Raw genomic sequence first — 24,600 nt, forward strand, 5'->3', positions numbered from 1 at the left:
TCCTGTTTCAACTACTAATTTGCTCTTCACCAATAAGACTACTCTGCAACGACGTCTTGAACACATTTATGTGTAGGAACACCCTGGCCCGGAGGCTATCCACTACCTAAATTAGATAATTTGATAATCCCATAACGAAGCTGAGCAAGTGTTACACCGAACAGTTAAATACATATCTCCTGTTCTCAATTTCTGCATGTTTGGGGATTCAAGTCTTTTGTATTGCCTTTGGGAGTAGTAGAAGTGTGCCAAAAAAAGGTGTGGCATTGGCAGGGGGTGGGGTAGGCAGGAACTTAGTGCAAAACATGTGTTAAAGGGTTGCAGCTGTGGCACATCATAACAGCTAAGTGGGTGGAATTGGCCAAAGAAGATGCCCCCCCTAAGGTATTGTTTGAATTTTTCTTCTAACAGGGACCTGAAACTAGAAAAACTTGTGCTGTCATGAATAGAATTTGGCAATATATTAACAAGCCTGGGCCCCACGACTGAAATTCCTATATCTCCTCTGGTCTGACAAGTAGCCCAAGTAATTAATATTTGGTGAGCATTTATAGACCAAAGGTTCCATCCTAGGATATACTACGTGATGTTATCCTTAAGGTACACACAAACAGGCCCTTGAACACGTTTGAAGGTGATTCAGGGAATGTTCAGGTGAATACTCTTCTCGAAGCCAATCCAGGTTAGAAGAGCAGCTTGGACGTTTCCCTTTTCCTGCATCCAGAAACGAATCACTTATGAGCCACCTGGAGTCTGCTAATACGTTTTATTGTGGTGCCTCCTAAGAGTGCATTGGATTAGTCCAAATGACAAGTCACTAAGACGACTACCATACCTGCACACTTGTTCGGTGGCATGAAGGGACAAATCCCCTATAGCCACGTGACATTAAAATAGCATTCCTTATGAATTGCCTGTAGCCTTATCAACTGAACCATGTAAGCATTTCACTTGAAATAACAAACCTGTTTGCAAAAACCAGGGGAAGATGAGGTGTAAGGAAAAAATCCTTTATAGAGTTGGCAGAACCTCCTACATCTCCCCCTGGCTAAGATGAATGCAGCTAGAGTGCATTACAGGCTGAGATGTCATCTAGGCTTCATGTATGCATGGTCAAATAGATTTCACGTTAGCGTTAGCTGGGTGGCAAAATAAATATGTATGATTACATTTCAAATAGAACAGTTCTGGAATGGTGAAAAGGGTTGTTAAATGTAGAGGAATGCTAAACAGTAAAAAGAAATGTAAGTAGTGGAACTTACTTCGTGGTAGTTCCCATGCACTTCAACCTCTGGCTTACGCTAGTTCTGGGATAACAATACATATGTGTGATTTTTAATGAACTGTTTGACTTCTATTTAATTTATTGTTTCTGTAACAGTTTTAAAAACTCATTTGTTATTATAAAGATTTTTTATAGAACTTTAGAAGCCCATTATTACCTGCATATTTACTCCATGCTACTTTAATTTCTAAAGTCCTTTCCACCCACTTCTCCTTCCCAAATCTTGGTTCCTGCAAACTTTACATCACATATACACCTACCACTGAGCTTCCTTCATATCTACCACTAGCGAGTCTGCATATCCCCTACTCCCTATGTACATAATTACATAATGGTTCCCCAAAATGTCTACTAATTGTCTGCACATTCCAGAAGTCACTCCACCCGCACTTTCCAGCTCCTTGGCTCCCTCCATCATTTTAGTTTCGGTATTGCTTTTTCTCTCAAAATCAACAAAATAAAGGTCTCCCTCTCTGCAACTCGAACCAATGAGGCAGAACCTAAAATTGTCCCTACTCCATTTATCACAAGTTTTTACACCTTCACATTTTTGCTGGTCTCTATATAGGAAACAGGGCCAAATGTAACACTATGAAGTCGCCCAACTTCATGGTGACCCCCATTCCCGCACTTCTCACGTTGCTAATATCCAAAATGCTTAGTTTTCAGACTGTGTTTTTCAAGCAATTTGGAAATATGCTCTTGTCCACATTCTTATATAGAAAGCCTATTTTAAGACCACCTATCTAGCCAACTACCATCCCACTGCCATCCAACTTTTAAGGCCCATGCTCTTGTAGGCACAGCTAAGCAAATTCAAGCATATGTTCTTGCCAATAATATTCAAGACGGAACATAGGACAAAGTCAGCCCTTCTTTCTCTGTGGGAATCTGCTAATTGAATCTCTAAGGTCCTGACTGAAAAAAAGTGTCCACCGACCTACTGGGGCTTTTAATTGGATCACCTCTTTTCAGTCTGGTAGAAGCTAGCAGATAGTCCTAAGCCTTTAATGACTTGCCCTATGGGAATACCCTGCTCAGTTACCCAAGCTTCTTTCATTACCCCCTTATTGTTTAATCTATGCATCTTGCCTATATTCAAGACCATTCTGTAATTTGAGGCTATAAAACCACTAAGAATCAAACACAGATAACCTTCAGGCTCAGCAATTCTCCATTCCAGGTGGCCCATGTAGGTAATTGTTCGGGAGCAATAGAGGCCTGGATGAAAAGCACATCTTTGCAGTAGAATGAATGGATGACAGCGATTTTAATGCTGGATCTCCCAGCAATTTCCCAAGAATTGTGTTTTTACCTATACAAACCATAGTCTGATGTCTCTATTTTTCTTTCCCCATTCGAAACCCCTGAGCACTGATAGATTCCCACATGTTCTCGATACCACAGATCATTAATGGTAAAACGACCTACTTATTCCAAATCACCTCAGGCTGTGGTTGTGGGAGCCACAGTGCATTCCCGTTTGTACTACATCAACTCTTTGTATTTAGGCTTTCCTTTATTCTCCATAGTGGAGCTGCAAGTAATCCAGCAGTCAGGCTAGTACTTGGCCTCTGCATATAGGACTATGCTGCTGACAGTCGAAGGGCATTTCAATGGCTGGACAGCTGAGGCTAGCTCCCAAATGCCTGAGCACCCTCATTCATTGTTATTCCCCCCACTCGTTCTCTCAGCTCATCCAAACTTGGCCTGATTGTCATTCCTTGAGGGCTGTGCTTCACTCAGGGTGGATGGCCCATTTCTGTATGGGGTCCCAAGCAACATACTACTCTCCCATTGCACATCAGATTACAACCCAACAATGTTTGTTTTAGGTCTCTTCTTTAGACATTGCTCTTAGTAGGTTGGGTCAGAGGTCCTTCTGATCTGACTAGCTGCAGTGATGACCAGCGCTTTGTAAACCACCTCACTCAGTCACTCACTCACTCACATGACACCACATTCCCAAATCACTGGGATAAAGCTCACTATTTCCCTGCCACCCTTCGAGTAGGTTTTCTAATTAGTTTATTAAACTATGTTTTTTATTTATCAGCTGATACCAACAATTGTGCCAATAATAAAGCCAAACCAGAATGTATGTATGTAATCTTGCACTGTATGCTGCTTCCCCAAATAAAATCATATATCAGTTATTGTGCCAACAATAATGCACACAGTTATTACATAACCAGTAATAATGGCACTGGTCGTAGCTGTATAACTCAGCCCTATCCCCCATTTATAGTGCCAGTAAACCTTCCTCCTTTGGATAGTAAAGATGTTGCTGAGTGCAATCTCCAGTTGCAGCTCCATTACATTAAGCACCATACCTTTTTGTCGCTGAGGCCCGACACCTGATCCACATACTCCTCCTGGATCATGAAGGCTGCCAAGTTGGCAGTGTAGCTGGCCAGAAAGATGACAGCGAAGAAGGCCCAGACTGACACCATGATCTTGCTGGTGGTGCCTTTGGGGTTCTGGACAGGCACAGAGTTGTTGAAAACCAGGCCCCACAACAGCCAGATGGCTTTACCAATGGTGAACGAGGGGCCTCCGGGCTCTGAGGAAACATAGTCGAAAGATAGCAGTTAGCAGGGCATGAGGGTGCCAATGTTTACATGCAGGAACATCCAGCATGCAAGCAAATTTTCGTAGATTTAGTCAATATAACCTGTATGACACCTGCATAGCATATATTCTGCTCTAACAGATCCCACTGCCCTAGTGTCTATGGTAGTCAAGCAATGGCCAAGACCATATGTCTGCCCATCAAAATACTTTGCTTCAGATTGTTATTCTTTGCAAATAGCATTTTAACCGTCACTGACCGTAAATCATTAGTCACGATGAACTAAAAAGACAGCTATGCTGTAGTATACACAAGAACCCACTGTTTTCTTTGTTGAACACACAACATACATATTCCGCCTTGGGAAGAGAAGCTGAGCAGAAAAGAAAAATTAAGATAATCTTGACAGGAGGACTCTGAAAGGCTGGGGAAAGGAGCAACTGGAATCTTTCTATAGCTGATTTGTTACAATTTTAACAAATACAGTGAAAATATAAGACAGATGGAAATTCTCTCTATTTATCAAGAATTACATTAAATGAAAGTCATTTTGAGAAAGTGAGCAGTACAACCATTTGAATACAGGGTGGTGGTACCGCGTGTAAGTCATTTACCCCAAGTTCGGTACCTTTTTAGTTGAGTGACTCTTTTCTAGAGTGAATTTATGCCACCATTTAGCTTTTTTGCAAGTTTTATTTTAACAAAATGTGTTTTGAGAACCTTTACCGTCTCAATTACCTTTTACTTGAAAGTCTGTCGTTGTGTCCACAACATAAAATATCACAGACTGGTTGGCCAATTAAACGTCTGATTTTTCACATTGCAGTGTCCTTCAGAAAAAGGCAAGTAAATACAAAACCCTTGAACACCTGTGAACGCCTCTTTCTTTATATTTGCATTCCAAAATGTAAGAGCACATCTCAAAGGTGTCAACACTAAATAGAAAAAGAAGCAGCCAGTGACGCCATTGTTGGAGAAGTATACTAAAAGCCAATATTGCTTTGAATAGAGTGAGGACGGATTTTCCATCATTGAAGGAGTTTGCCCGCTTTGTGTTACAATCCCCGAAAATGTGATGTGAAATTGTGTGATTGTGCTGGAGGAGCTTGTGTCACCCGTGAGACTGAGACCATAATAAGCGAAGTAGGTGGCCGGCGGCACAATGGTGTGTCAACAGATTGATGAATAAGGAACACTAATACAGAAAAAAGGCCCTTTGAAGGCGGCCCACCTTACCTCTGCCATCGGCAAGGCACCGGTTGTAACCCACAGGGCTGAAGTATTCAAACACAAAAACAGCTACAGCTGAGACGATCAGCAACATAACAAACATCATCACCCAGACGTCAGCACTGAAGGGCTCTGGCAGAGAGGAAAAGAGAGCAAGAGAGATGAGTTAGGGAGCACTCCATGCTTTAGGCTCCCAGAGAGGGACCATTAGAACAGCCTAATGAAAGGGTTAACATCCTGACTGTGACAACCATCTACCACGTATCAGTGAGCCATACGACATGAGATCAAACAGCTTCCCCTCTACTTATGGGTAATGGACCTTCCCTTCATTAGTGATTTGTTCTGGGGTCTACTGTTTATAGCACCTCGCCTCTAATAGTGATGGAGCTGGCACGTCCCTTCTATTGTCGATTGGTGTTGGCACCTACCTCCATGTTACTGTTGTGTTCTTGGCATCCCCGATTCCTTACTGATGGGTGCAAATACCTTCCTTCCATTGCCGATTGTCTTTGACATGTCCCTTTTCAGTTTGAGCTATTAGGTGGCGATTTCGTACTACATATAAACGGAAACTATTGTATTAGAGTACAGATAGGGAGAAATGGCATATGAGGAGGGACACAAAGCTTGTAGGTGTTGTTTGGTCATTTGCCCACCCACTAACTTCCATGACCATGCTAATCCTATGGCCCAAAACACTTCCTCATGGGAACTCTTTCAGCTCGCTTAAATCAAGCTTTAAAATCAAACTTTGTGCTTGGAACGTGTCTGCTGGTGTTTTTTCGAAGCAATATTCGGAGAGTTAATTACTTAAGTGAAGTTGCAAATTCACTGCGGGTGTAATCATGTCTTCACCAAGTCTGGCTTCAGCCACTCTATTCTTAAGCACTATGCATGTTCTTGCTATGAAGTCCTGCTAAAAACAAGCATTACCAAGCCAATAGTTTTGGCTTGTGTATAAGTATTAGGCATTGCTCTGCTATTAGATGCCCAGGTACTCTCAGTATTTTGCACCTGCTACCATCAATAGCCCATTAACACCACTATGGCAGTGCCTGCCAATTGTTTTTCCCATCCCTACACAAAAGCCCAACCTGTTGGCATTGCCAATGTTCGTTTTATGGTAGGTACAATCACCTCCTCTACACTCAGAGCTGGCGCATTGTCTTCATTGGTAAGTATTAATGACATCATTTTTATTCACTTTATGTGTTCATGCTTACCTTCCAGTGTCTTCCTCTTACCTTTGGATAATGGGACCACTTCTCCATTATTTATTAGTGATGACAACCCATACCCCATTTCCTATAAGTGGTAGCACGTTTGTGTATTGCTCTATTATTGAAAGCAGTTTCTATTAGGAGTGGTACTTCTTCACTGCCTTCAAGTGACAGCATTTAATCTCCATGGTCTGTAATCAATGGACCTTTCCTCTATTCCTTTTGAGCCTTGGCGCTTTCTATTGTCTATGAGTTTTGGCACTTAGGCTCCATTGCACCTCAGTAATGGCACTTTCCTTCTGTTGCCTATGAACATTGCCACGAACATTCTATAACGTTTAATGATGCATTTTCTCAACATTAACTATGAGTGATGCCTCGTCCCCTTCATTGCATATGAGTAAGGACACACCCTCTCTTTTTTTCACTGGGTGATGACGTCTTCCCCATAGTACCTATGCTTGTTTCCCCTTCCCCTTTATTTCCCGGGAACGAATTCACTTGTGATCCATTGCCTAGTAGTTATGGCGGTCGCATCCATTTGTGTTCTGTGATTACTAGGTAATCCCCTGGAGTACCATATACCTGCCATTACACTCACCAAGGTGCTACAGAACAGCGAGACAAAGACACATGTGTGGGGGCATTTACATTCTAATCATGGTAGTAAGCAGGATTACTTCCTGAGGAGGATTTTTGTTTGCAACTGCTGTTCTCACATTCTCACTGAACGTGAACATGAACCTGTCCAAGGGAAATTGCATGAGAGGTTTACCGAGGAAGGCAGAAGGAGAAACAGTCCCGTTGCTGCGTGACACCATAACACTGATGCCGGTCTCAATGAAGGGTACAGAGAAGTCCACTACCTCAGACCGCTCCTCGTTGATGGTGAGAGATCCTACAGCCATGTAGGCACGCTTGGTAACCACCTGGAGAAAGGAGGCGAAACAGAGCCCATCAACCAAAGTCAAAAATAGTTTGAATACGTAGAGCATTTCAGAATACGTAAAACATTGCAAAATGAGGACTAAATAAAACTTAAGGAGTATCTCTGAGGGAGAAGGTGGGTGGTCAGTAAGCTTTTCGCACTGTACTATGTTGGGTCAATAATATTTCAGGAGAGCATCACGGTAAAGGAGCAAAGAGATAAATCATAATTTGAGAGGGGAACAGCACTACGGGAAAAAATGGAAGTCAATAGTACTCCGAAGGAGATGCACTGAGAGGGGGGCCAATCAGCAATACTCTCGGAAGAACACCACTGCGAGGTGAAGAGTTAATGTGGTATTAGAAGACACCACAGTGAGGAAGGATGACGTTTATAATAACGTGATAGGGGACATCACTCAGGCTTCGGACGGAGCAGTGGTAATTCGTGTGTGGGGATTATAATAATACGATAGAGGGGGGTAAATGATAGTCTGTAAACATACATCACTGAGTGAGGAATAGATAATGCAATGCTAAGGGGAACATCGCTTACAGAAAAAGGGTTCCACACTGACAAAGGAAGTGGGCCAGTAAAAGTGGAGAAGTGGTGAAAAATAACCAAATAGGGACATTGCTTCGAGAGAAGGAGTCAGTAATTCTGGGGAGCTGGAACATTGAGGGAGATAGAGTGATAAGTAATACGTAGGTAGGGGAAGGCACTGAAGGAGGAGAGGAATAAAACAAAATGACAGAAGACAGTGCCAAGAGAGGAAGCAGTTAATACTACTCTGAGGGGAGAGCACTGAAAGAAAAGAGTCAGTTGGAATGCCATTAAAGGGCAACGAGCGAATTACCCCAAGATGGAGGAGAGAGGTAGTCTGTATTACTCTGAGCAGACAACACTGAGGAAAGGTGGCAGGTCAATACAAGATTTAGACCTCTGCGAAAAACAAGTTGGGATTCTGGCCTCTACTCCAACCTCCTGACGAATGCCTGCCAAACCACTCATGCTGGCTCCGACTGACAATATGTAACACGAAAAAAGAGGGAGGTTGGGCAGTCAAACCCAAGCAGTAGAGTTAATTCGAGCGAAGTGCTGCTCGTAAAGCGCCACGTGTTATATAATGTCTCAAAGGGTAAAAAGGGCTGGTTTCATCCTTCTATAGGTGTGAAGAAATCATTATCTAATATCTGGGCTTGTCCTAACACAGGAGACAGAAGGACAGAGAAAGTTGTAATAGTCCCTGCCTGTCACACAGTGTATCCCTAGTATGTGCTGGTGTGCCACCTGTATATCACTGGGTAGAATAAGAGTGGTAAAGGTGTATTTGCTACATACTTTTCAGTATTTTTCAATATTTTGATATCAGACAGCCATTGTATTTTAGAGCATTACCATACCCAATGTAAGGCAACAAGGAAACTGGCATACATACGGGTTGCCCAACTTGTAGAAATACCATTGAGACCACTCACATTCTTCCACATGGTTACTCACATTAACCAACTGGGTCTCAGGTATATCCATGACCTGGTCCGAAAGAATGTCTCTCTAAAGTAATTGGAGGTGAGACCGTTCTAAAACATACTCTTGTTTGGGAAGATAATACAAGTGACCAATTGAGTATAAGCCACTTAATGTATGCATATAAGCCTTGCACCACGCAAAGAAGACATCCCTGAAGAAAGTGGCAATAACTGCACAGACCATCGAAACCGGTTGACACACACTTGGGGATGGTATGACCTCTCCTGCCACATACCATGCCAGAACCACAGGGAGACCTAGCAACCATCATGTCTAACCCCCGGTTCAGTTTTCATGGTACGTTTGAACTTCCTTTTAGTTAGATATTTTTAACTGGGATTTAGAACCCTTAAGTACAGACTATTAAAGTTGCTTTTGCCATACTGCTGACTGGGCACCTCTATCCCCTCTTTTCCACATTTTAATGAGGTAAGGCTTCACGAGCTGGCCATTCTGTCCTCACTACTACCCATTGTGAGAATTGTAATACCTGGACTGTACGATATAAAAAATATAATAAAATAGTTAAAACTACATAATAAATACGCCTTTACTGCCTTTTGTTCTATCCACTGATATACAGCAGGCACACCAGCACATATTAGGCATAGCCTGTACGACAGGCAGGGACTGTTAGAACTTTCTCTGTCCTTCTGTCTTCAGTATCAGGACACGCCTAGGTAAAAGCATACATCCGTTGAGGATCTTTTAGGTCATGATTTCTTCATACCTATGGATGGATGAAAGCAGGCATTTTTATCCTATGAGACATCATATAACACATGACGGTTTACGAGCACCACTTCCGCTCGATTAAACCTACCGCTTGAGTTTGACTGCCCAACCCCCCTCCTTTTCCGTGTTACAGAATATCACTTGGGCATAACCCTCAAAATAATAGGCGAGCGTCTGCTCTCCTCTTGTTTTTTCTAGTCCTGACTGACAATGCCCTGCTGGGCAAAAATCTGAGCAGGCCAATGAGCACGGCACCGGAGGATGTTAGAGTGAGGTTTGAGGCATCGCTCAGCCGGCTAACCAACATACTGAGGAAGGCGAAATGGGCGCCTGTCATCCTGAAATATTAAGCAGACCTAGTGACATTGGCAATGTGAGATAGTGAAATGGGAACTGTCCAGAAGAGGGCAGTGGTAGGAGTGAAGGGTTGGAGGTTGTTTTGTCTTGTGAGGCCTACTCCACTCATCCCCAGACTAATCCTCCCCCCTCTAAGGTCTCCTACCACATTACACTAATCACACAAATCCCTCAAAGACGGCCACCAAAGGCCTAGCCGTTAGAACATCAACATTAATTAAGCCACGACTAAGACCTCCTCATCAGGGTTAGGGCATCCTCCCACCTCAGCGGCTAACCAGACCCAAAGCACTGTAGTCTATCAGATTGTGGGTTCTTCCCAATGAATAACGTGTCTCTGCCAAACCCACAGAAAGTAGATTAGCACACAGGTACCAAGTACTTCTTACCTGCACCCATCAAAACCACAGGTTTCACAGCTGCCTTGTCCACTGTCCCACTAAGGTGCCACCACTTCCTTTTTCTTACAGAGCCACATAAAGAGAGGACCCCAAAATTGACAGAAGGGCACGATACAAGACTTACATTACGTTACAGTTGAATAGGGAGTCATTAATACTCAGCAATGTGGTAAGAAGAGGGTTAACATCACTGATTAATGAGGGATCTGTAATACATAGAGTAAAAGCACCGAAGAAGAAGGAGGGTTCAAAATACTCTGAAAGTGGTTGTCCTAAAACTGGAGGATCAATGATTTTCTGTAAGAGGACAGAATCTACAGAGGAGATGAGGTCAATAAGACTGAAGTGAGACACCAATAAGTAAGGTGGGTTCACCAATACTCAGAGGGATAAAACAGTTAGGGGGGATTTGTTTTGTATAATACGTGAGCGGACAGTGCTGATGGAGAATGGAAAAGAGCTTTAATACTCTAATATGGGACAACACTGTGGAATTAGGAGGGATTCAATAACATTTGTAGAGACCAGAAGGATGAAGGAAAATGGACAAACATCCTAATTTGGGATAGCACTGAGTAACAAGGAGGGTAAATAATACCCAAACATTGGAGATGGTCAGTAAAAAGGATACATCACTAAGGAAATAGAGGGCAATAGCCTTAGCATGGACTGAGATGTTGGAGGAAGGGATGCCGAATACTCTAAGAAGAGACAGAAATGAGAATGGAAGTGAGGTTGATAAAACTCTGAAAAGGAGGGTGAAGGAGGGCCAATATTTCCCCGTGATGAGATTGCAGTATGTCAGGAGGCTTTTCCTAAACCCAATGTTGAGAGTGTGAGTACGCTCTACCCACAACTAGACAATAGGTTTCACCCCTCAAGTCAACCTAACTCTTTTGCTGGTAAACATGGCAGAGCAATCAAGACTAAACTCTCACGTGGGGATGATTGAGCTAGAAGGTATAGTAAAACACTTTATAGCTTTCAATAAGGGAATGTCGACACAACATATCAGAGCCAATATATTTAACTTACTGTGCAGGAAAATGGCAATGCAGGTTTAAGTAAGTTTGTAAAATTAGAGTTAGTTCACAGTCTTTAGCACTTGACCATACAACTTAGGGTCTCCGAGAAAGCTTGGCATCTACTGAGGCTTTTGGACACTAAAAGAGACCAAATTAGATTTAGAACGGTCTCAAACAAAGTGTATTCTTAAATGAAGGTATCACACCTATAGAGTCCAATGTTAATTGTGTAAAGGAAAAAGGTCTGACCTCAAGGTGCTGTGAAATCACTTCATAAAGGGCAAAGTTCACCAGCGGTAGAGGCAGCCTCTGGTTTGGCTTTCATCATTCTGGTTATGACAATGAAGACATCCATGCAGTAGCTCAACTTTGGAGCCAGTGGAGCATTATGCTGGGCCAGAGATGAGGTGACCTGATGATAGGTATGGTGTAGCTATTCGGTAGCCAACAAAGCAGGTCCAGCTGCCCGAAGGTACATGTACTGACGCAGGGACAAAGGTCAGGTAAACCTGTGGTTCCTTCTAATCAAAGAGGGTCTTTGTTTAATGTTATAATTATTGTTCTTTTATAACACGCTTAATACCAGCGAGTGGTTTCTAAGCGCAGAATCGGGATTTGAAACTGTGTTGCATTGCGCTGTCTTGCATCCAAGACAAACGCGTTGCGCCTGAGCTATCCTTCCTCACCCCTTTGTTGTCCGGTCCTTCTGCATCTTCATGTCAGGCTACACAGCAGACAGAAAGGCATTTTCTGGGGACACATGGGCCTTTGAGTCTTGTAACCCAGATGTACCTGCTGGGTCAAGTGGGGGAAGCAACATATGTTGAAGTTCCTGCTGTTCGCGGGAAGGGAGGAATCTGCGGATCTGAGCAGCGCTTCATCATCAGTGTGTGATCTTGGACAGATGAAGCACAAATTCCTCACGGTCCTTTTTGGTATAAAGTCGTAATCTCATTGCTTCGGGACCCAATGCAGCGATTTACGCAGTGTAAAAGTAAATTCCTCCACCTTATAACAATATTGGGAGCTGAGGGTAAATCTAGCTGTTAATCATAAACATGCATTCTTTCAAACGTTTGATGGCCAGCCAATGTTTACGAGTGGGCACATTAAAACCTTCCTGGGCTTCTTCCAGGGCAAACACACATGAAGTGGATTCAGACTTGAATCATAGATATCCTTTTCACACACTGAGCAAATTTGGTCCACTCTGAATCTGCCTCTCATTCAGACTTCCTGAGAACAGAGCAGCCATGACCATACATACGCATTTCTTTATGCAACGGAAACCTAATTTTGCTGTGAAACACTACTGGGACTTGGAATACAAGAGGGCCAACATGTGACTGTTCCCCACTGTAATTAAATTGGCAGTATTGAAACAAAGTTTTGCTCATCACCAGTTTGTACAAACAACTTAGCTCTCTCATGGCGGACAAAGCACAGAGTTGTATCATTAGTGGGTCTTAGATTGGGATGCACAGTGCAAAAAGGTTGGCGAGGCAATAAAGGAAAAATAAAATCATGTGGCTCATCGCAATTCCAATCCTTTGGACTTTACACCTGGCACAATGCAGGAAGAGGCAGGCGCTAACACTCAGAAGGAACAGCACTGACTCTTATGTTGAAAAGGGGGTGGGTTAATAATACTTGAATACTATTCAGTACTGAGGGAAGATGTGCTGGTCAATAAAACTATTGGAAATGACAGAACCAAGGAAGAGAGGGGGGCAATACAACTCTGAGAGGGGCATGCAACGGTACACCTGCCTACTCATCTTTGTTGTTAAAACATGTGTTGGTGCCATACAAACCTGATATGTAATATTAACTGTGTATGTTTGGGAATGTATATAAAGGAGAATAAAGCACATACCTAAGGGACATTTAGAGCATATTAGATCATATAAAATGGACAAAAGGTTAGTTTACATCTTTCGCAACGTTAGATTTGCTGCATACATCTACTGACTCCTGGTTCCCCAGCAGTAGCTCCAGCCTAACTGGTTATGCCTGAAACCCAGGAGCTGATTTTGCTCTTGGTCATCAAATCCAATCCCGGTTACATATCAGGAGAACCTGCAAGTGTGTGATTTTATAGCCTCCAGTCTTACTGTCAGAGTTTGAAGACTTGAGAGCTGATAGGTTGCCGGACCATATGTGTGGAGACCTTGCTCTAGACTTGTACCAGTTGGGATGTCTATCCCCAGTGTCGAAGGAACCCAGACCTTTACAGAGATACTACCTAAAAGGCAAAAAGCGACAATGAGCGCACAAACATGCCCAAACGAGTAGCTGTAATCCTCTCAGGAACTTACCTTTACCCTACAGTATGTAAATCCCTGTGACATTTGGTATCTGCTTAACTTAATAAGCCAGGTAAGTAAGCCTCAGTCCTGTCCCTCTCTCAGAAGGTATTTCTGGTATCAGTATCCCAATCAGAATCTTCCAGTCTTCCTTTCGTTTCTGGTAACTCAAGGACATTGGGATCATAAACACAGCATTTTACAGAGCACCACCAGACACTGTCATCTCCGACAACAAGATAGTAAATCAGTAATCTTTTGCCTATTGAATGCTAAGAGGGTAAGATGCATTGAAAGGAGAACTTCTCCATTACAGGGGTATTATCAATATGAAACACATATGATTCAACAAAACAAAGAGCTTCTGGTGGTGCTTCTTACTTGTTCTGGTGCCCACGAAAAGATATATTTTCAACTTAATCAAATTGATAAGGACATTAGCATTAGCACCTGGGGCGGGGGAGCAGCCAGTCAGGTTCCATGAGATGCGGGCTGAGATTAGCGGTTTCAGCCCGTGTTTCATGGAACCTGATTGCCTCCATGGAACTTGCAGGCTGCCTTCCCTGCTGCGGGCTGCCATGTTTCCTCCCTTTTTTTTTACTTTACTTTTCCCAGTACCCCTCCCCAGTCACAATTACCTGATTGGACTGCTGCCGCCACAGCAGCTTCCCTCCTCACTTTTTCGGCCTCCATGGAAATAGAAGAGGGGCTCTGTACGAGCCCCGCCTTCTACAACCATGGTGGCCATTTTGGATAAGTATTGTTATTCATTGAAGGGGACGCGCTTGACATCCCGATCAATGAATGAAAATACTTTTTTTTAAGCACCCCGGGTTACCAAAGCAGTAATGGCGTTAGCAGCCCTCCAGATAAGGTGTGTATAGTACCTTTTTCCACATGTAATTATAGAAATTACAGATGATTTCATTTTCTACTGCGTACCATGTACGCTGTATTTATTCATTTTCAAAAAACATACTTTCCACCACTTGATGGCACTGTAGCAAGCAAGCTCCTGCCCTGAGGCAGGCAGATCCTTCCCTTGCCAGTCTCTCTCTGAGACATGTATCCAGGGCTCAACCCACCCCTGCGGCCCTGGAAGACATTTCCAGAAACACATGTGTCCTTCTGCTGCATTTTTTCATTTGAAGAGTAAGCTGAGAGAGGAGGCCACAAACGCAGTGACACCAGGAGACACCAGCCAGGTAAGCATCCTGCCCTTCTGCTGCTGGTGCTTTTAAATTGCATTTTTATTTTCTCTCTGATAGCCCGGATCGCTATCTGATCTAATCTCGCATGGTCCGTGCTGTCAGAGGCAAAATAAAAACGCAATTTAAAACGGTTGAAAGGATCAGGAACATACTTCTGTGTGCATTTTGTTTCTCCTGAAGCAAATATACTATCTGCTCGGGTCAGATGATCAAGCAACTGCCCGTTTCCCAGAGTCACAGCCCCCCTGAGACACACAGGCTGTGTCCCCAATGAACTCGAAAACACAGTGGGCCTGATTCATGGAAGTGTTTTATAATGGTGCAATCCCATAGGAAAACGTTCTGTGAATCAGGGCCAGTGTTGTTGACGCAGCCTGTATCTATCAGGGGGGCTGTGACTCTGGGAAACACATTTCTTTTGTCATCAGCAGCATAGCCCGTCTTATGCAAGATGGTGAATTGCCAACTGAAAGACCACGAGTCCCCTTGCAAATCTGTGAAAGTTAAAGCGAGCAACACAATAAAGCACACACCCTTTGAAAATGTGCTCATACCAATAATGTCTAATAGCTTGATATGCTAAAAAGTAAAGTTTGCTTAGATGTCCTTAGTTGAATGTTCTTAAACCATACATAACACACTGGAGGTTTGTGACGAATCTCCAAACCTAAGTGAGTTTTATGGCCCAACTTATTTTTTTGTGTGTTTTTTTTAAATTTATTTTTATTAGATTTTAAAGGAAATAAAATACAACCAGCACAATGTGCTAACAAGCCCCCAACCACCCCCCCACTGACAAACTGTATCCAGGCATTTTTCATAAGTTCCACGAATATATCTTGCATAGATGATTATTCATCATTGATACAGCGGATTGGTTCTCAATTTCTTCTAGCAACTTTCAGGCAATGCATGACATCACACGTGAACGCATTCTTACCCCCCTGCCTGTTCCATTTAATTCACCGCTTCGATGCCACCTGTTGGTGCCTTTATGTCTTTAGTGGGAGTTTGTTGAAGTAAATAGTTTGTATGCACATCCCACATGCCAGTATTGTTGCACCGTTGCCTATTCATCGATCCCCATCCGTTCTCCATGTCATTGCAATACATAATGTCATCTTTCCAATGTGAGATTTTGGGAGATCTCCCCCTTCCCCACAGCATAGCCAATCTCCGCTTAGCCAGTATGAGGAGCAGGATGACTAATTTCCTCACTCCTCTGGGAACCTCCTTAGTGTAGCCCAACAATCCCATCATTGGATCAGGTCTCGTTGTTTGGCCTACAATCCCGCCAATCATTTCACTCCGACCCAGAACTGGTGTATGTTGGGGCAACTCCAAGCGACAAGAAAATCAGCCATTTCCGACGGACACCTATTGCAACTCCCTGTGGTTTCCAGGAAAAATACCTTGATTCTGGCTGGTGTATAATAAAATTGGTGAATATACTTAAAATTGATCAATTTAAATTTAGCATTGATAGCTCCCTTCCTTATTCCCTCACAACAATATTCCCAAGTGTCCCCCGGGATCTCCCTTCCCAACGTTCTCTCCCATTTTTCTCGCAGGTGTGGTGCCCCCATGCCCCTGGATTGGATAAACAATGAATATAACCCCATGGTCAGGCGCGTCCCATCAGGCCTTGAAGTGTTTTATCCAATATAGGGGATATCGGCGGTTGTTCAGGAAAGGTGCTAAACACCAAGCGTAGACTCACCTTGAGACTAACGTATAGAAATACGTCTAGGGCTGTTAATGTCCCTCTCTTCCTCAATTCCTCAAGGGTTACAAACCTCCTTTCAGGGAAAAGATCTCTGAAGCATGTGATCACAGCTTCTTAGTCATGTCTACAAAGCATTTCTCGCCAGTGATAGGTATTCCCGGTGTATGTATAACTGGGAGTTGGGGTGAATAGAGAACTTCACCCTTCCTCTTCTGTTCTAATTTAACCCAGGCCATGCATGTTACCTCCACCAGGTTCTTTGGGAATTGTATACGGCTCGGGGCTAGTAGGATAATCGACTTTAGCAGATTGGGGGCAGCTACTGCTCTTTCCATCTCTATATGGCTTCTGCCGTGCTGCAGCCTATGGCAATACATCAAAAACCTAGCCTGCGCCACATCATAGTATGCCTCAAACTCAGGTAAAGCTAGTCCTCCTTCTGTCACCAGGGCCACCAACTTATCCCACGAGACCCCGGCCGATTTACCTGCCCATATGAATTGAACTATTGCAGCCTTTAAGCTACGAAAGTAATCCCCGGGGACCGCCACTGGGACATTCAGAAAGATATAGAGGAACCTGGGAAGCAACGTCATCTTAACAACGGATATCCGGCCATATACATTTAATGGGAGCTTCTTCCATAGAATCAGGGCTTCCCTGGCGTTATTCAAAGCCCTGAGGTAGTTATTGTGATACACCACCAGCGGGTGCCTTGCGATAGAGATACCTAAATAGCTTTGTATAAGTCATGTGCCATTGGAATCCCAATGTGTCTTGAAATTGGGCCGTCGCTTCTGTTAGCGGAAAAAGCACAGATTTTGATGTGTTTACCCGTAGCCCTGACACCTCGCCGAATCCCTGAACCGCCCACATCACCGGATCCAGATTCACTCCCGGATCTTTGATGAACAACACCATATCGTCAGCATGCAGTGAGATCATTAATTTATGGTTCTATAGTTGGACCCTCCGGTGTAGATGCGCATCCCTGACCCTTTCAGCAAATGCCTCGATCACCAAGGCGAAGAGTAGGAGCGACACGGGGCATCCTTGTCGCGTGCCCCTTTCTAGCGGGATGATCGGCGTCTGTTAGGGAGAATTCTCTTCTAGGGCTAATTTCCCTTACCTATAGAGTCCCCCAGCAGCTTTGCTGGATTTGAGGGGTTTATTTTTTTTCTCCTGCTAAGAATGAGACCCTTTTTCCCACTCTTAGGCAGATTGCTGATGTGTGTTTTAGGCTATTTATTGTGCTTATGGTCTATGTGGTTTTCTCACCCTCATAGGTATCATCTTGTTGCATATGTGTTTCACAGCAACCTCAGTTCAGTAACACAGGGGTGTCATAGTGACCCCCAAACATAGACTCCATACCCTGGGACTGACTACTGTCTCCCAGGGCAGGTAAAGTTACCATTGACTTTACTAGTCAATAATTATGAACTAAACCAGTACAACCCATCTTACTATGTAGGTACTGGGAAGGGTTAATACTTTTTCCCTAGTGTTCATTTTCGAGAGGGTACCGTACAGTCCCTCTCTCAAAAGTTTCTGGCTGGTGGCAGTGATTACTACCATAAATATTCGACCGCTAATATTTCCCTTTGGGATTTTCCCATTGTTCGAGGCTACTACTTTTACTGACAGCCTCTAACAAACCGCCGGTTTATTTTATTATTAACTTTAATCCAGTGGTTTTTTTTTTGCCAGAACTTTAATAATATTTCTTTCTTGTGTCTTTCTCTGAAATCCTAACCCAGGTCGGGGATCCTTTGTTCGTCCTTTTGGCGGGCTTCTGTAAAGAAGCCCTCCTCTCGGCGCCACTGAGTCTGCGGTAGACAGGATGTGTGGGAGGGGGAATAGGCACCCTGGACAGGGTTACCTAGGCAACCCAAGTCGCACTCTGCCCTGATAGGCTGGGGGGTTATCCCGCCAGGATAGCCACCCCACTGTGTGAGTGACATCTAGGCTGTATGAATAGGGGTTTTTCTGCATAAAAGCATGGCTCTGAGGACTGAAGGACAAGACGTCGCCACTGGAACTAGAAACCCTGAAGAGGAGAGAAGCTGAAGACATCTGCAATGACTGAACCACCGGTGAAGCCCTGCTGCAGATCCTCACCACTTTTCTCCAACGACTTGAGAACATCTTCGCCTGCAAGAGTCTTCTTCCCTTGAGCTGGTGGGGCCAACCAGTTCGCCAATCGCCTTATAGGACCTGCCTTGGTCGAATCACCAATGCCCTGTACTTGGCGACCGGATAGCCAGCCACCCGTCCACCACGACCACGATTTAAAGGAGCGTACCTTATATTCGCTTTGGCAGCACTGCGGCTGGTTTCATCCCTGGGCAGTGCAGTGACTCGAAACTTCCTCCAGGACGAGAGCCTCTCTTCCTCTGCTGGAAATCACGAACTGCAGGAACTATCGCCACCGCAGGAGCCTCTTCCACTTTTCAAGGTATATTATTCCGGCAGGCCTCCCGTTTCGTTGGGTACTGCGGCCACCCCTTTCATCTAACAGACTTGAAAAAAGACTTAACTGCAGCTACTAGAACCGTTTGATCCTGGGCATTTTGCCTGGTACCATTGACTCTGGCACAGGCCTATTGACTTTGGCTATTTCAGTTACAACTGCCTTCTCTAGATTGCTTTTCACTAAGAAATGTGTTGGTGCACCTAAACTCTTATAACCACCTTTCCTCCCCCTTTCTATTATTGTTTAAGTGCCATTTTGCTCGGTTTTCACCTAAGTATTGCTTATGCTATGGTACTGCCTTCCTAACTTGTTCACAATCCAATTGGGAAGTGTTGCTGGTGTGTTTAGGAGTCTAACCCTGTATGACTTGTCCTTTCCCTCCCTCTGAAGAAATTGTTAGAGTGTCATTTCTGCTTGGTTTACACTGTGCCGTTTTGCTCAGTTTTCACTCTTGCTCAGACTTGTCTACAATTTAAATAGGGTTTAAATAGGGAGTTGTGTATACTTTTCTTGACTGTTTTAACTTACTTTGATAATAGTGATTTGTGTGTTGCACTTAAGAGTGTAAAATAAATATATATATTATTTTTTATACAAAGCTTTGGTCAGTGTTTCCTTGTTCCATAGTATTGTAGTCCTATGGTGCAAACCCTGGATACTGCTCACCTCCCTCTTGAGATAAGTCTGACTGCTCAGCCACAGCTAGCAACTAACTCTGTGTGATAAAGACTGTTACCAAAGGGGATTTATTGCATATACCTGTAGTCCTAATCTTCTGTAGTGCTCCCTAAGGGAACTGCATAGGATTCTGCCTAAGAGCGTCAATTGACCATTTACCCTCACCCTAGTTGTCGGCTGTGTGTACAACAATTTCACCATATTTATGAAGTGGGCCCCCAATCCCATACGGCGAAGTACAGAAAACATAAACGGCCATTCACCCGAGTCAAATGCTTTGGTGGCGTCCAGCAGGGCAGCCATCAGCGAGTCCTCGGGGGTACCGCCGCCATAAACCCAAACATTCTCCTGAGGCCGTATGAGTTGGAGCAGCCTGGGATGAAGCCCGCCTGATCCGCTAACACCATCTCTGGCATAATGGGCGATAACCGTGAGGCCAGGAGTTTCGCTAGGATCTTATTATCAATATTGATTAATGATATTGGACGGTACGAGGAGCATTCATTACCAGGCTTATCAGGTTTCAGCAGCACCACCACCAATGCCTCAAGCAGTGAGTCCGGGAAAATACCTACTTCTAAACTGTGCCGGAACATCTCTAGCAGGTGAGGAGCCAAAGTGTTCATGAAATACTTATAAAATTCCGCCATGAACCCATCGGGTCATGGTGATTTCCCATTTGGCATAGATTTAATTGCGTTCAATACCTCTTCAAACGACAATGGACGACTCAGGTGTTCCCTCTGGGCGTCCGTGCATCAATGTAACGCGACCCAATCTAAATAGTCCTCAATGTCCGTGCGGGACACGTGTAGATTCGAGGAATATAGTTGGCTGTAGAATCGGAAGAACTATGAACTATCTCCATGTCCTCGAATCTATCATTCCCATGCTCGTCTGCTATAGTTTGAATCCTCCCCATCAGATTATCCATTTTTGTCGCCTGTGCCAGGGTTCAGCCAGGTTTGTTGCCTTCCCTGTATTGACGTACATTAGTCACATGCCCCATGAATTTAACTTCCCTTAGCGCTAGTGTTTGGAAGTCCTGTTGGTGCTTAAGGATCTCAGCCCGAGTTTGGTTCGAAGAAGCTGGGTCAGACCCCTGCAGCTTTTGAAGGATGTCCTCTGTGGCTGCTAGTTCCTTCCAGATGAGTTTAAGAATACCTGCTTCCTTAGATATGCATTCGCCTCTAATTGCGCATTTCAAGCTTTTCCAAAGTACCCCAAGAGATTGCACTGAGCCCACATTTAGGTCGAGGAAGGCGTTAAGCGCTTCAGTCAAGCCATCTCTAAATACCGTGTCCGAGAGGCCTTCACTCTTAAATCGCCGTGGGTTTTCCCCCTTGGCCCGACCCTCTAAGCCCAGCTCGAGAAGCACCGCCGCATGGTCCGAGAGGGTACGAGCAAGGATCTCGACCTTCCTGACCCTACGCAGCAGTGATTGTGAAATTAGAAAAAAATCTAGCCTCGATACCGATCCATGGGTGTCAGAGTGACAAGTGTACTGCCGTATCCCTGGGTTTCTCACCCTCCACATATCAGCGACGTCCCACAGGAGTGTTACATCATGCAAACGATGTGTCCCTCTGTTCCTTCCCCCTGTACACCTCTGGATCTGTCCAGATCAGGTTGCATCACAGCATTGAAATCCCAGCCCAAATCACCTCCCCTGTCGATAAACCTTCAAGCTGCTGATCTATCCAATCAAGGGTATCTACTGTATACCTATTGGGCCCATAGTAGTTGATTAATGTATACAGTTTCCCCTGTATGGTGCCCTGCACTATAAGGCCTCTACCGCCTTCATCCTTTATCAGTGTGGTCTGATGGAACCCGACCTTGTGGTATACCAACGTGCTAATCGCCCTGGCATATGTGGAGTAGGATGAAAAATATCTGTGGCAATCCCATTTATTACCGAAGGTCATTGTCCCTTGTTAAGTGTGTCTCCTGCATAAATGCTATTTCGACCTTGTGTCTCTGCATATATAGCAGTATCTTGCAGAGTTTTATGGGGCATTTCAACCCTCTAACATTCCATGTGCAAAATGTAAGTGATGCCATTCGTTAATCTAGTGATATTGCGGTCCACATGTCAGCCCACTATTCCGAGTAGGACTGGCGTAACATCTTTAGAATGCTCAGCTTTGAGTGTGTCCAGCCCACCCTCCACCCCCACCAACAACCCCAACTTGTCAGTGAACATGTGTCCCACCCTCCCTCCCTCTTGTTGATCCCCACAACTTCCAAACTGAGATCTGCTCATCAGACCTCTTTGCAGCTTCCGCCTGAGGAGCTGCTCAGAGCCCAGTCACCCCGCCCTACACCCCGGAGAAGTGTTGCTCCCCCCTCGCTGGGCCCCTAGTGAACAGTGGTAGCTTTAAAGGATATGGAGCAACGATTTCTTTGTTGGTCATTATTCCCTCGCTGACGGGGCTTTCTTGGCTGTCTTGGCTGCATGTCCAAGAAATTGGAGGCCTATTTCGGGAGATGGAAGAACACTGCCCTACCGTCATGTTCTATCCGGAGCTTTGCTGGGAACAACATAGCATAACGAATCCCCCGATCATGCAGTTGCTTCTTCACGTCCATAAATGTTCTCCTAGATGCTTGGACCTTGTCCGAGAAATCAGGGAAGATTCGGATATTATCCCCTCTGCAAGTCACTGTACTCTTTTCATGTTCTTTGCGGAGGGCAGTGTCTCGACCCCGGTAGTTTAGCATCCGCGCGATGATCGGTCGAGAGGGCGCCCAAGGACTGGTTTCTTTCCCGAAGGTACTCGGTGCACTCTTTCCACTATTTACATATTTGAGAAGCCTTCCGAGCCGAGAGCTTCCCTGAGCATATCCTCCACCAGGGGTTCCATATTTCTCTGGTCTACCGTTTCGGGTACGCTGACTATATGTAGATTGTTCCTTCTGGAGCGTGATTCCAAGTCGTCCTGCTTGTCCATCAGTTCTTTCAATGCCCTTTTCACCAACGTCATGTCTCTAACGAGGGAGTTGGACTCATCTTTGACAGTCGACACCCTGCCCTCCACTTCGTCCAGCCGCTCACCATGTTTGTCTAGCCTGACTTGCATGTGGTCTACCTTACAAGTTAGCGTGTCCATTTTTCCACCCAGAGCCTGAATACTGGACTGTAGCTGGTTGAACATTATTTTTATATCCTGAAAGGCTCCCGAGGGATCAACCCCAGGTGGGGTTTGTGTTTCCCGGGATTGCTCTATAAGTTCAGCGGTTCTTGCCGAAGCCGGGCTATCAAACCGCAGCTTAGACTGTTGTTGTCTACTTCCTTTGCCAGATTTGGACATCCCCTTCTTGCTGAACAGGGGTCTCTGCCTGGTACTCTGCAATGGGCAGTTCCCAGGAGCCTAGCTTCCAGGTGTCACAGGACAGATATTACTGCTATGTCCGCACCGGGACCACTATGTTGTGGTATTAGGAAAATGCCAGCCAGTTATATTGAATCCGCACCTTTCTCTCCGTAGCTGGGTCATGTGATGAGCTGGGCCAATATGTTGTGTGTTGCTCCTGTTGTAGTGGGTCGGGCCACGTTGCTGGGCTGCGCTCGGACCCGCTCAATTGCCGCACCGCAGGGAGGGCCACAGTTCAGTGTATCGCCCAGACATTCAGGTGTGGAGCCAGGCCGTATTCCTGAACCGCTCTTTCGTGGAGGCCCCCACTGATTACGGGCAGACGCTTATCTAGAGGAAAAACCCACAAGCCCCCCTCCAGTCGAGGTTAAAACAAACACAGATCCACCCCCACACTCAGGCGCCACCAGACCATGACCCGTATTGCTCCTCTCGACTACAGGATATGCGCCACTGCCTCTGTACACCCCGTGGAGCCACGCTTCTCCTCTTGAAGTTGTGAGTGTCCACAGGTGCGGGATAGTGTATCTGTGTCACTCGCAGTGCCTCCGTATCACCCAGCTGACGCGGCACCTCCGGCTGTCTGCCGCGTGCTCCTCGGGTCACTTGCAACCCGCCCAGCTCCACAGTCCTCCAGCCCGAGCCGGGAGTCCAAGGCAGGGGGGATTTGGAGGTCGGGTCTCCGTGTACACAGGCTCACTGGGTGATCCTTGACTGCAGTCCTAGTGCGCGTAATTTAGCGGGTCAGATCTCACACACCTCTTTTTTCTCATCCGTCCAGGGACAAGCCCGAGCACGCCTGCCTATGAGTTACGAGGTGCCCTTTAATCTTGTCGTGCGACGGTCGCGGCTGATAATTAGGATCCGCACGTTCCCCCGTCGCTCTCCGCATACAGCACTCCCTCCAGATGTGGGTTCCCCAATTGCTGTACCAGTCTCTCGGCCGGATTCAACCAGTCTCTCGGCTGGATTCATGCGGCGAGGGCCGCTCCCAGGCTCCGGCGCATTTGTATCCTCCACTAGTGCGTTCGAGGGCTGACTCGTGCCCGGGGGTTAACCATGTCCGCCCGCAACTGCCAGTCCGCAGGATAGGCCCAGCTGTCCACAGACGGTCCCCCTGAACCTCGGGGACCTCTGAAACTTCACCTGCTCGAGGGCAGTGCCTTCATGTGGAAATACACCACTCGTGGGGCAAAACGCAGCGGGGACAGCAGCTTATATTTGCCGGATGTTTCAGGGTGTCGGAGAGCTAACGGGCTCGTGGCCATTTTGAAAAAACACAATGTTCACAATGTCTGGGGTTCTGGGTAATAATTTCTGGGCCGCTTCGCTAAGTCAGACCTCTGTGGATTCCCACGGGTGTCCTCTTTTCGGAAATGCATGGGTTTCCTTGTTTTCCTTGGTGGCTTGGACACCCTAAGCCCATATTTGTATGGTGCGCCCTTCTGAAAAAATCGCAAAATTCAGCTGTCGGAAAAAGACTTGAGGTTAGCCGTGTTTTAGGCTTTCCCCTTGGCGCCCGGGTAGGTGCACCCAAACA

General features: G+C 45.3%; 1 protein-coding gene across 3 annotated transcripts in view; it reads right to left on the reverse strand.

The window, feature by feature from the left end:
* The window catches only part of GRIN2B (glutamate ionotropic receptor NMDA type subunit 2B), a 1,810,086-nt gene that overhangs the window by 38,500 nt on the left and 1,746,986 nt on the right, over positions 1-24,600 (reverse strand). For all 3 annotated transcript variants that reach the window (XM_069652716.1, XM_069652718.1, XM_069652717.1), the window contains 3 exons: positions 7,086-7,239; positions 5,094-5,219; positions 3,619-3,848 (listed from right to left, as the gene is read on the reverse strand). In XM_069652716.1, coding sequence (XP_069508817.1) covers positions 3,619-3,848; positions 5,094-5,219; positions 7,086-7,239 — 510 coding nt within the window. The remainder of the gene's footprint in view (positions 1-3,618; positions 3,849-5,093; positions 5,220-7,085; positions 7,240-24,600) is intronic.

The sequence above is a fragment of the Ambystoma mexicanum genome, chromosome 3p, assembly GCF_040938575.1.
Source record: "Ambystoma mexicanum isolate Mex_15411 chromosome 3p, UKY_AmexF1_1, whole genome shotgun sequence".
Classification (NCBI taxonomy): Eukaryota; Metazoa; Chordata; class Amphibia; order Caudata; family Ambystomatidae; genus Ambystoma; species Ambystoma mexicanum.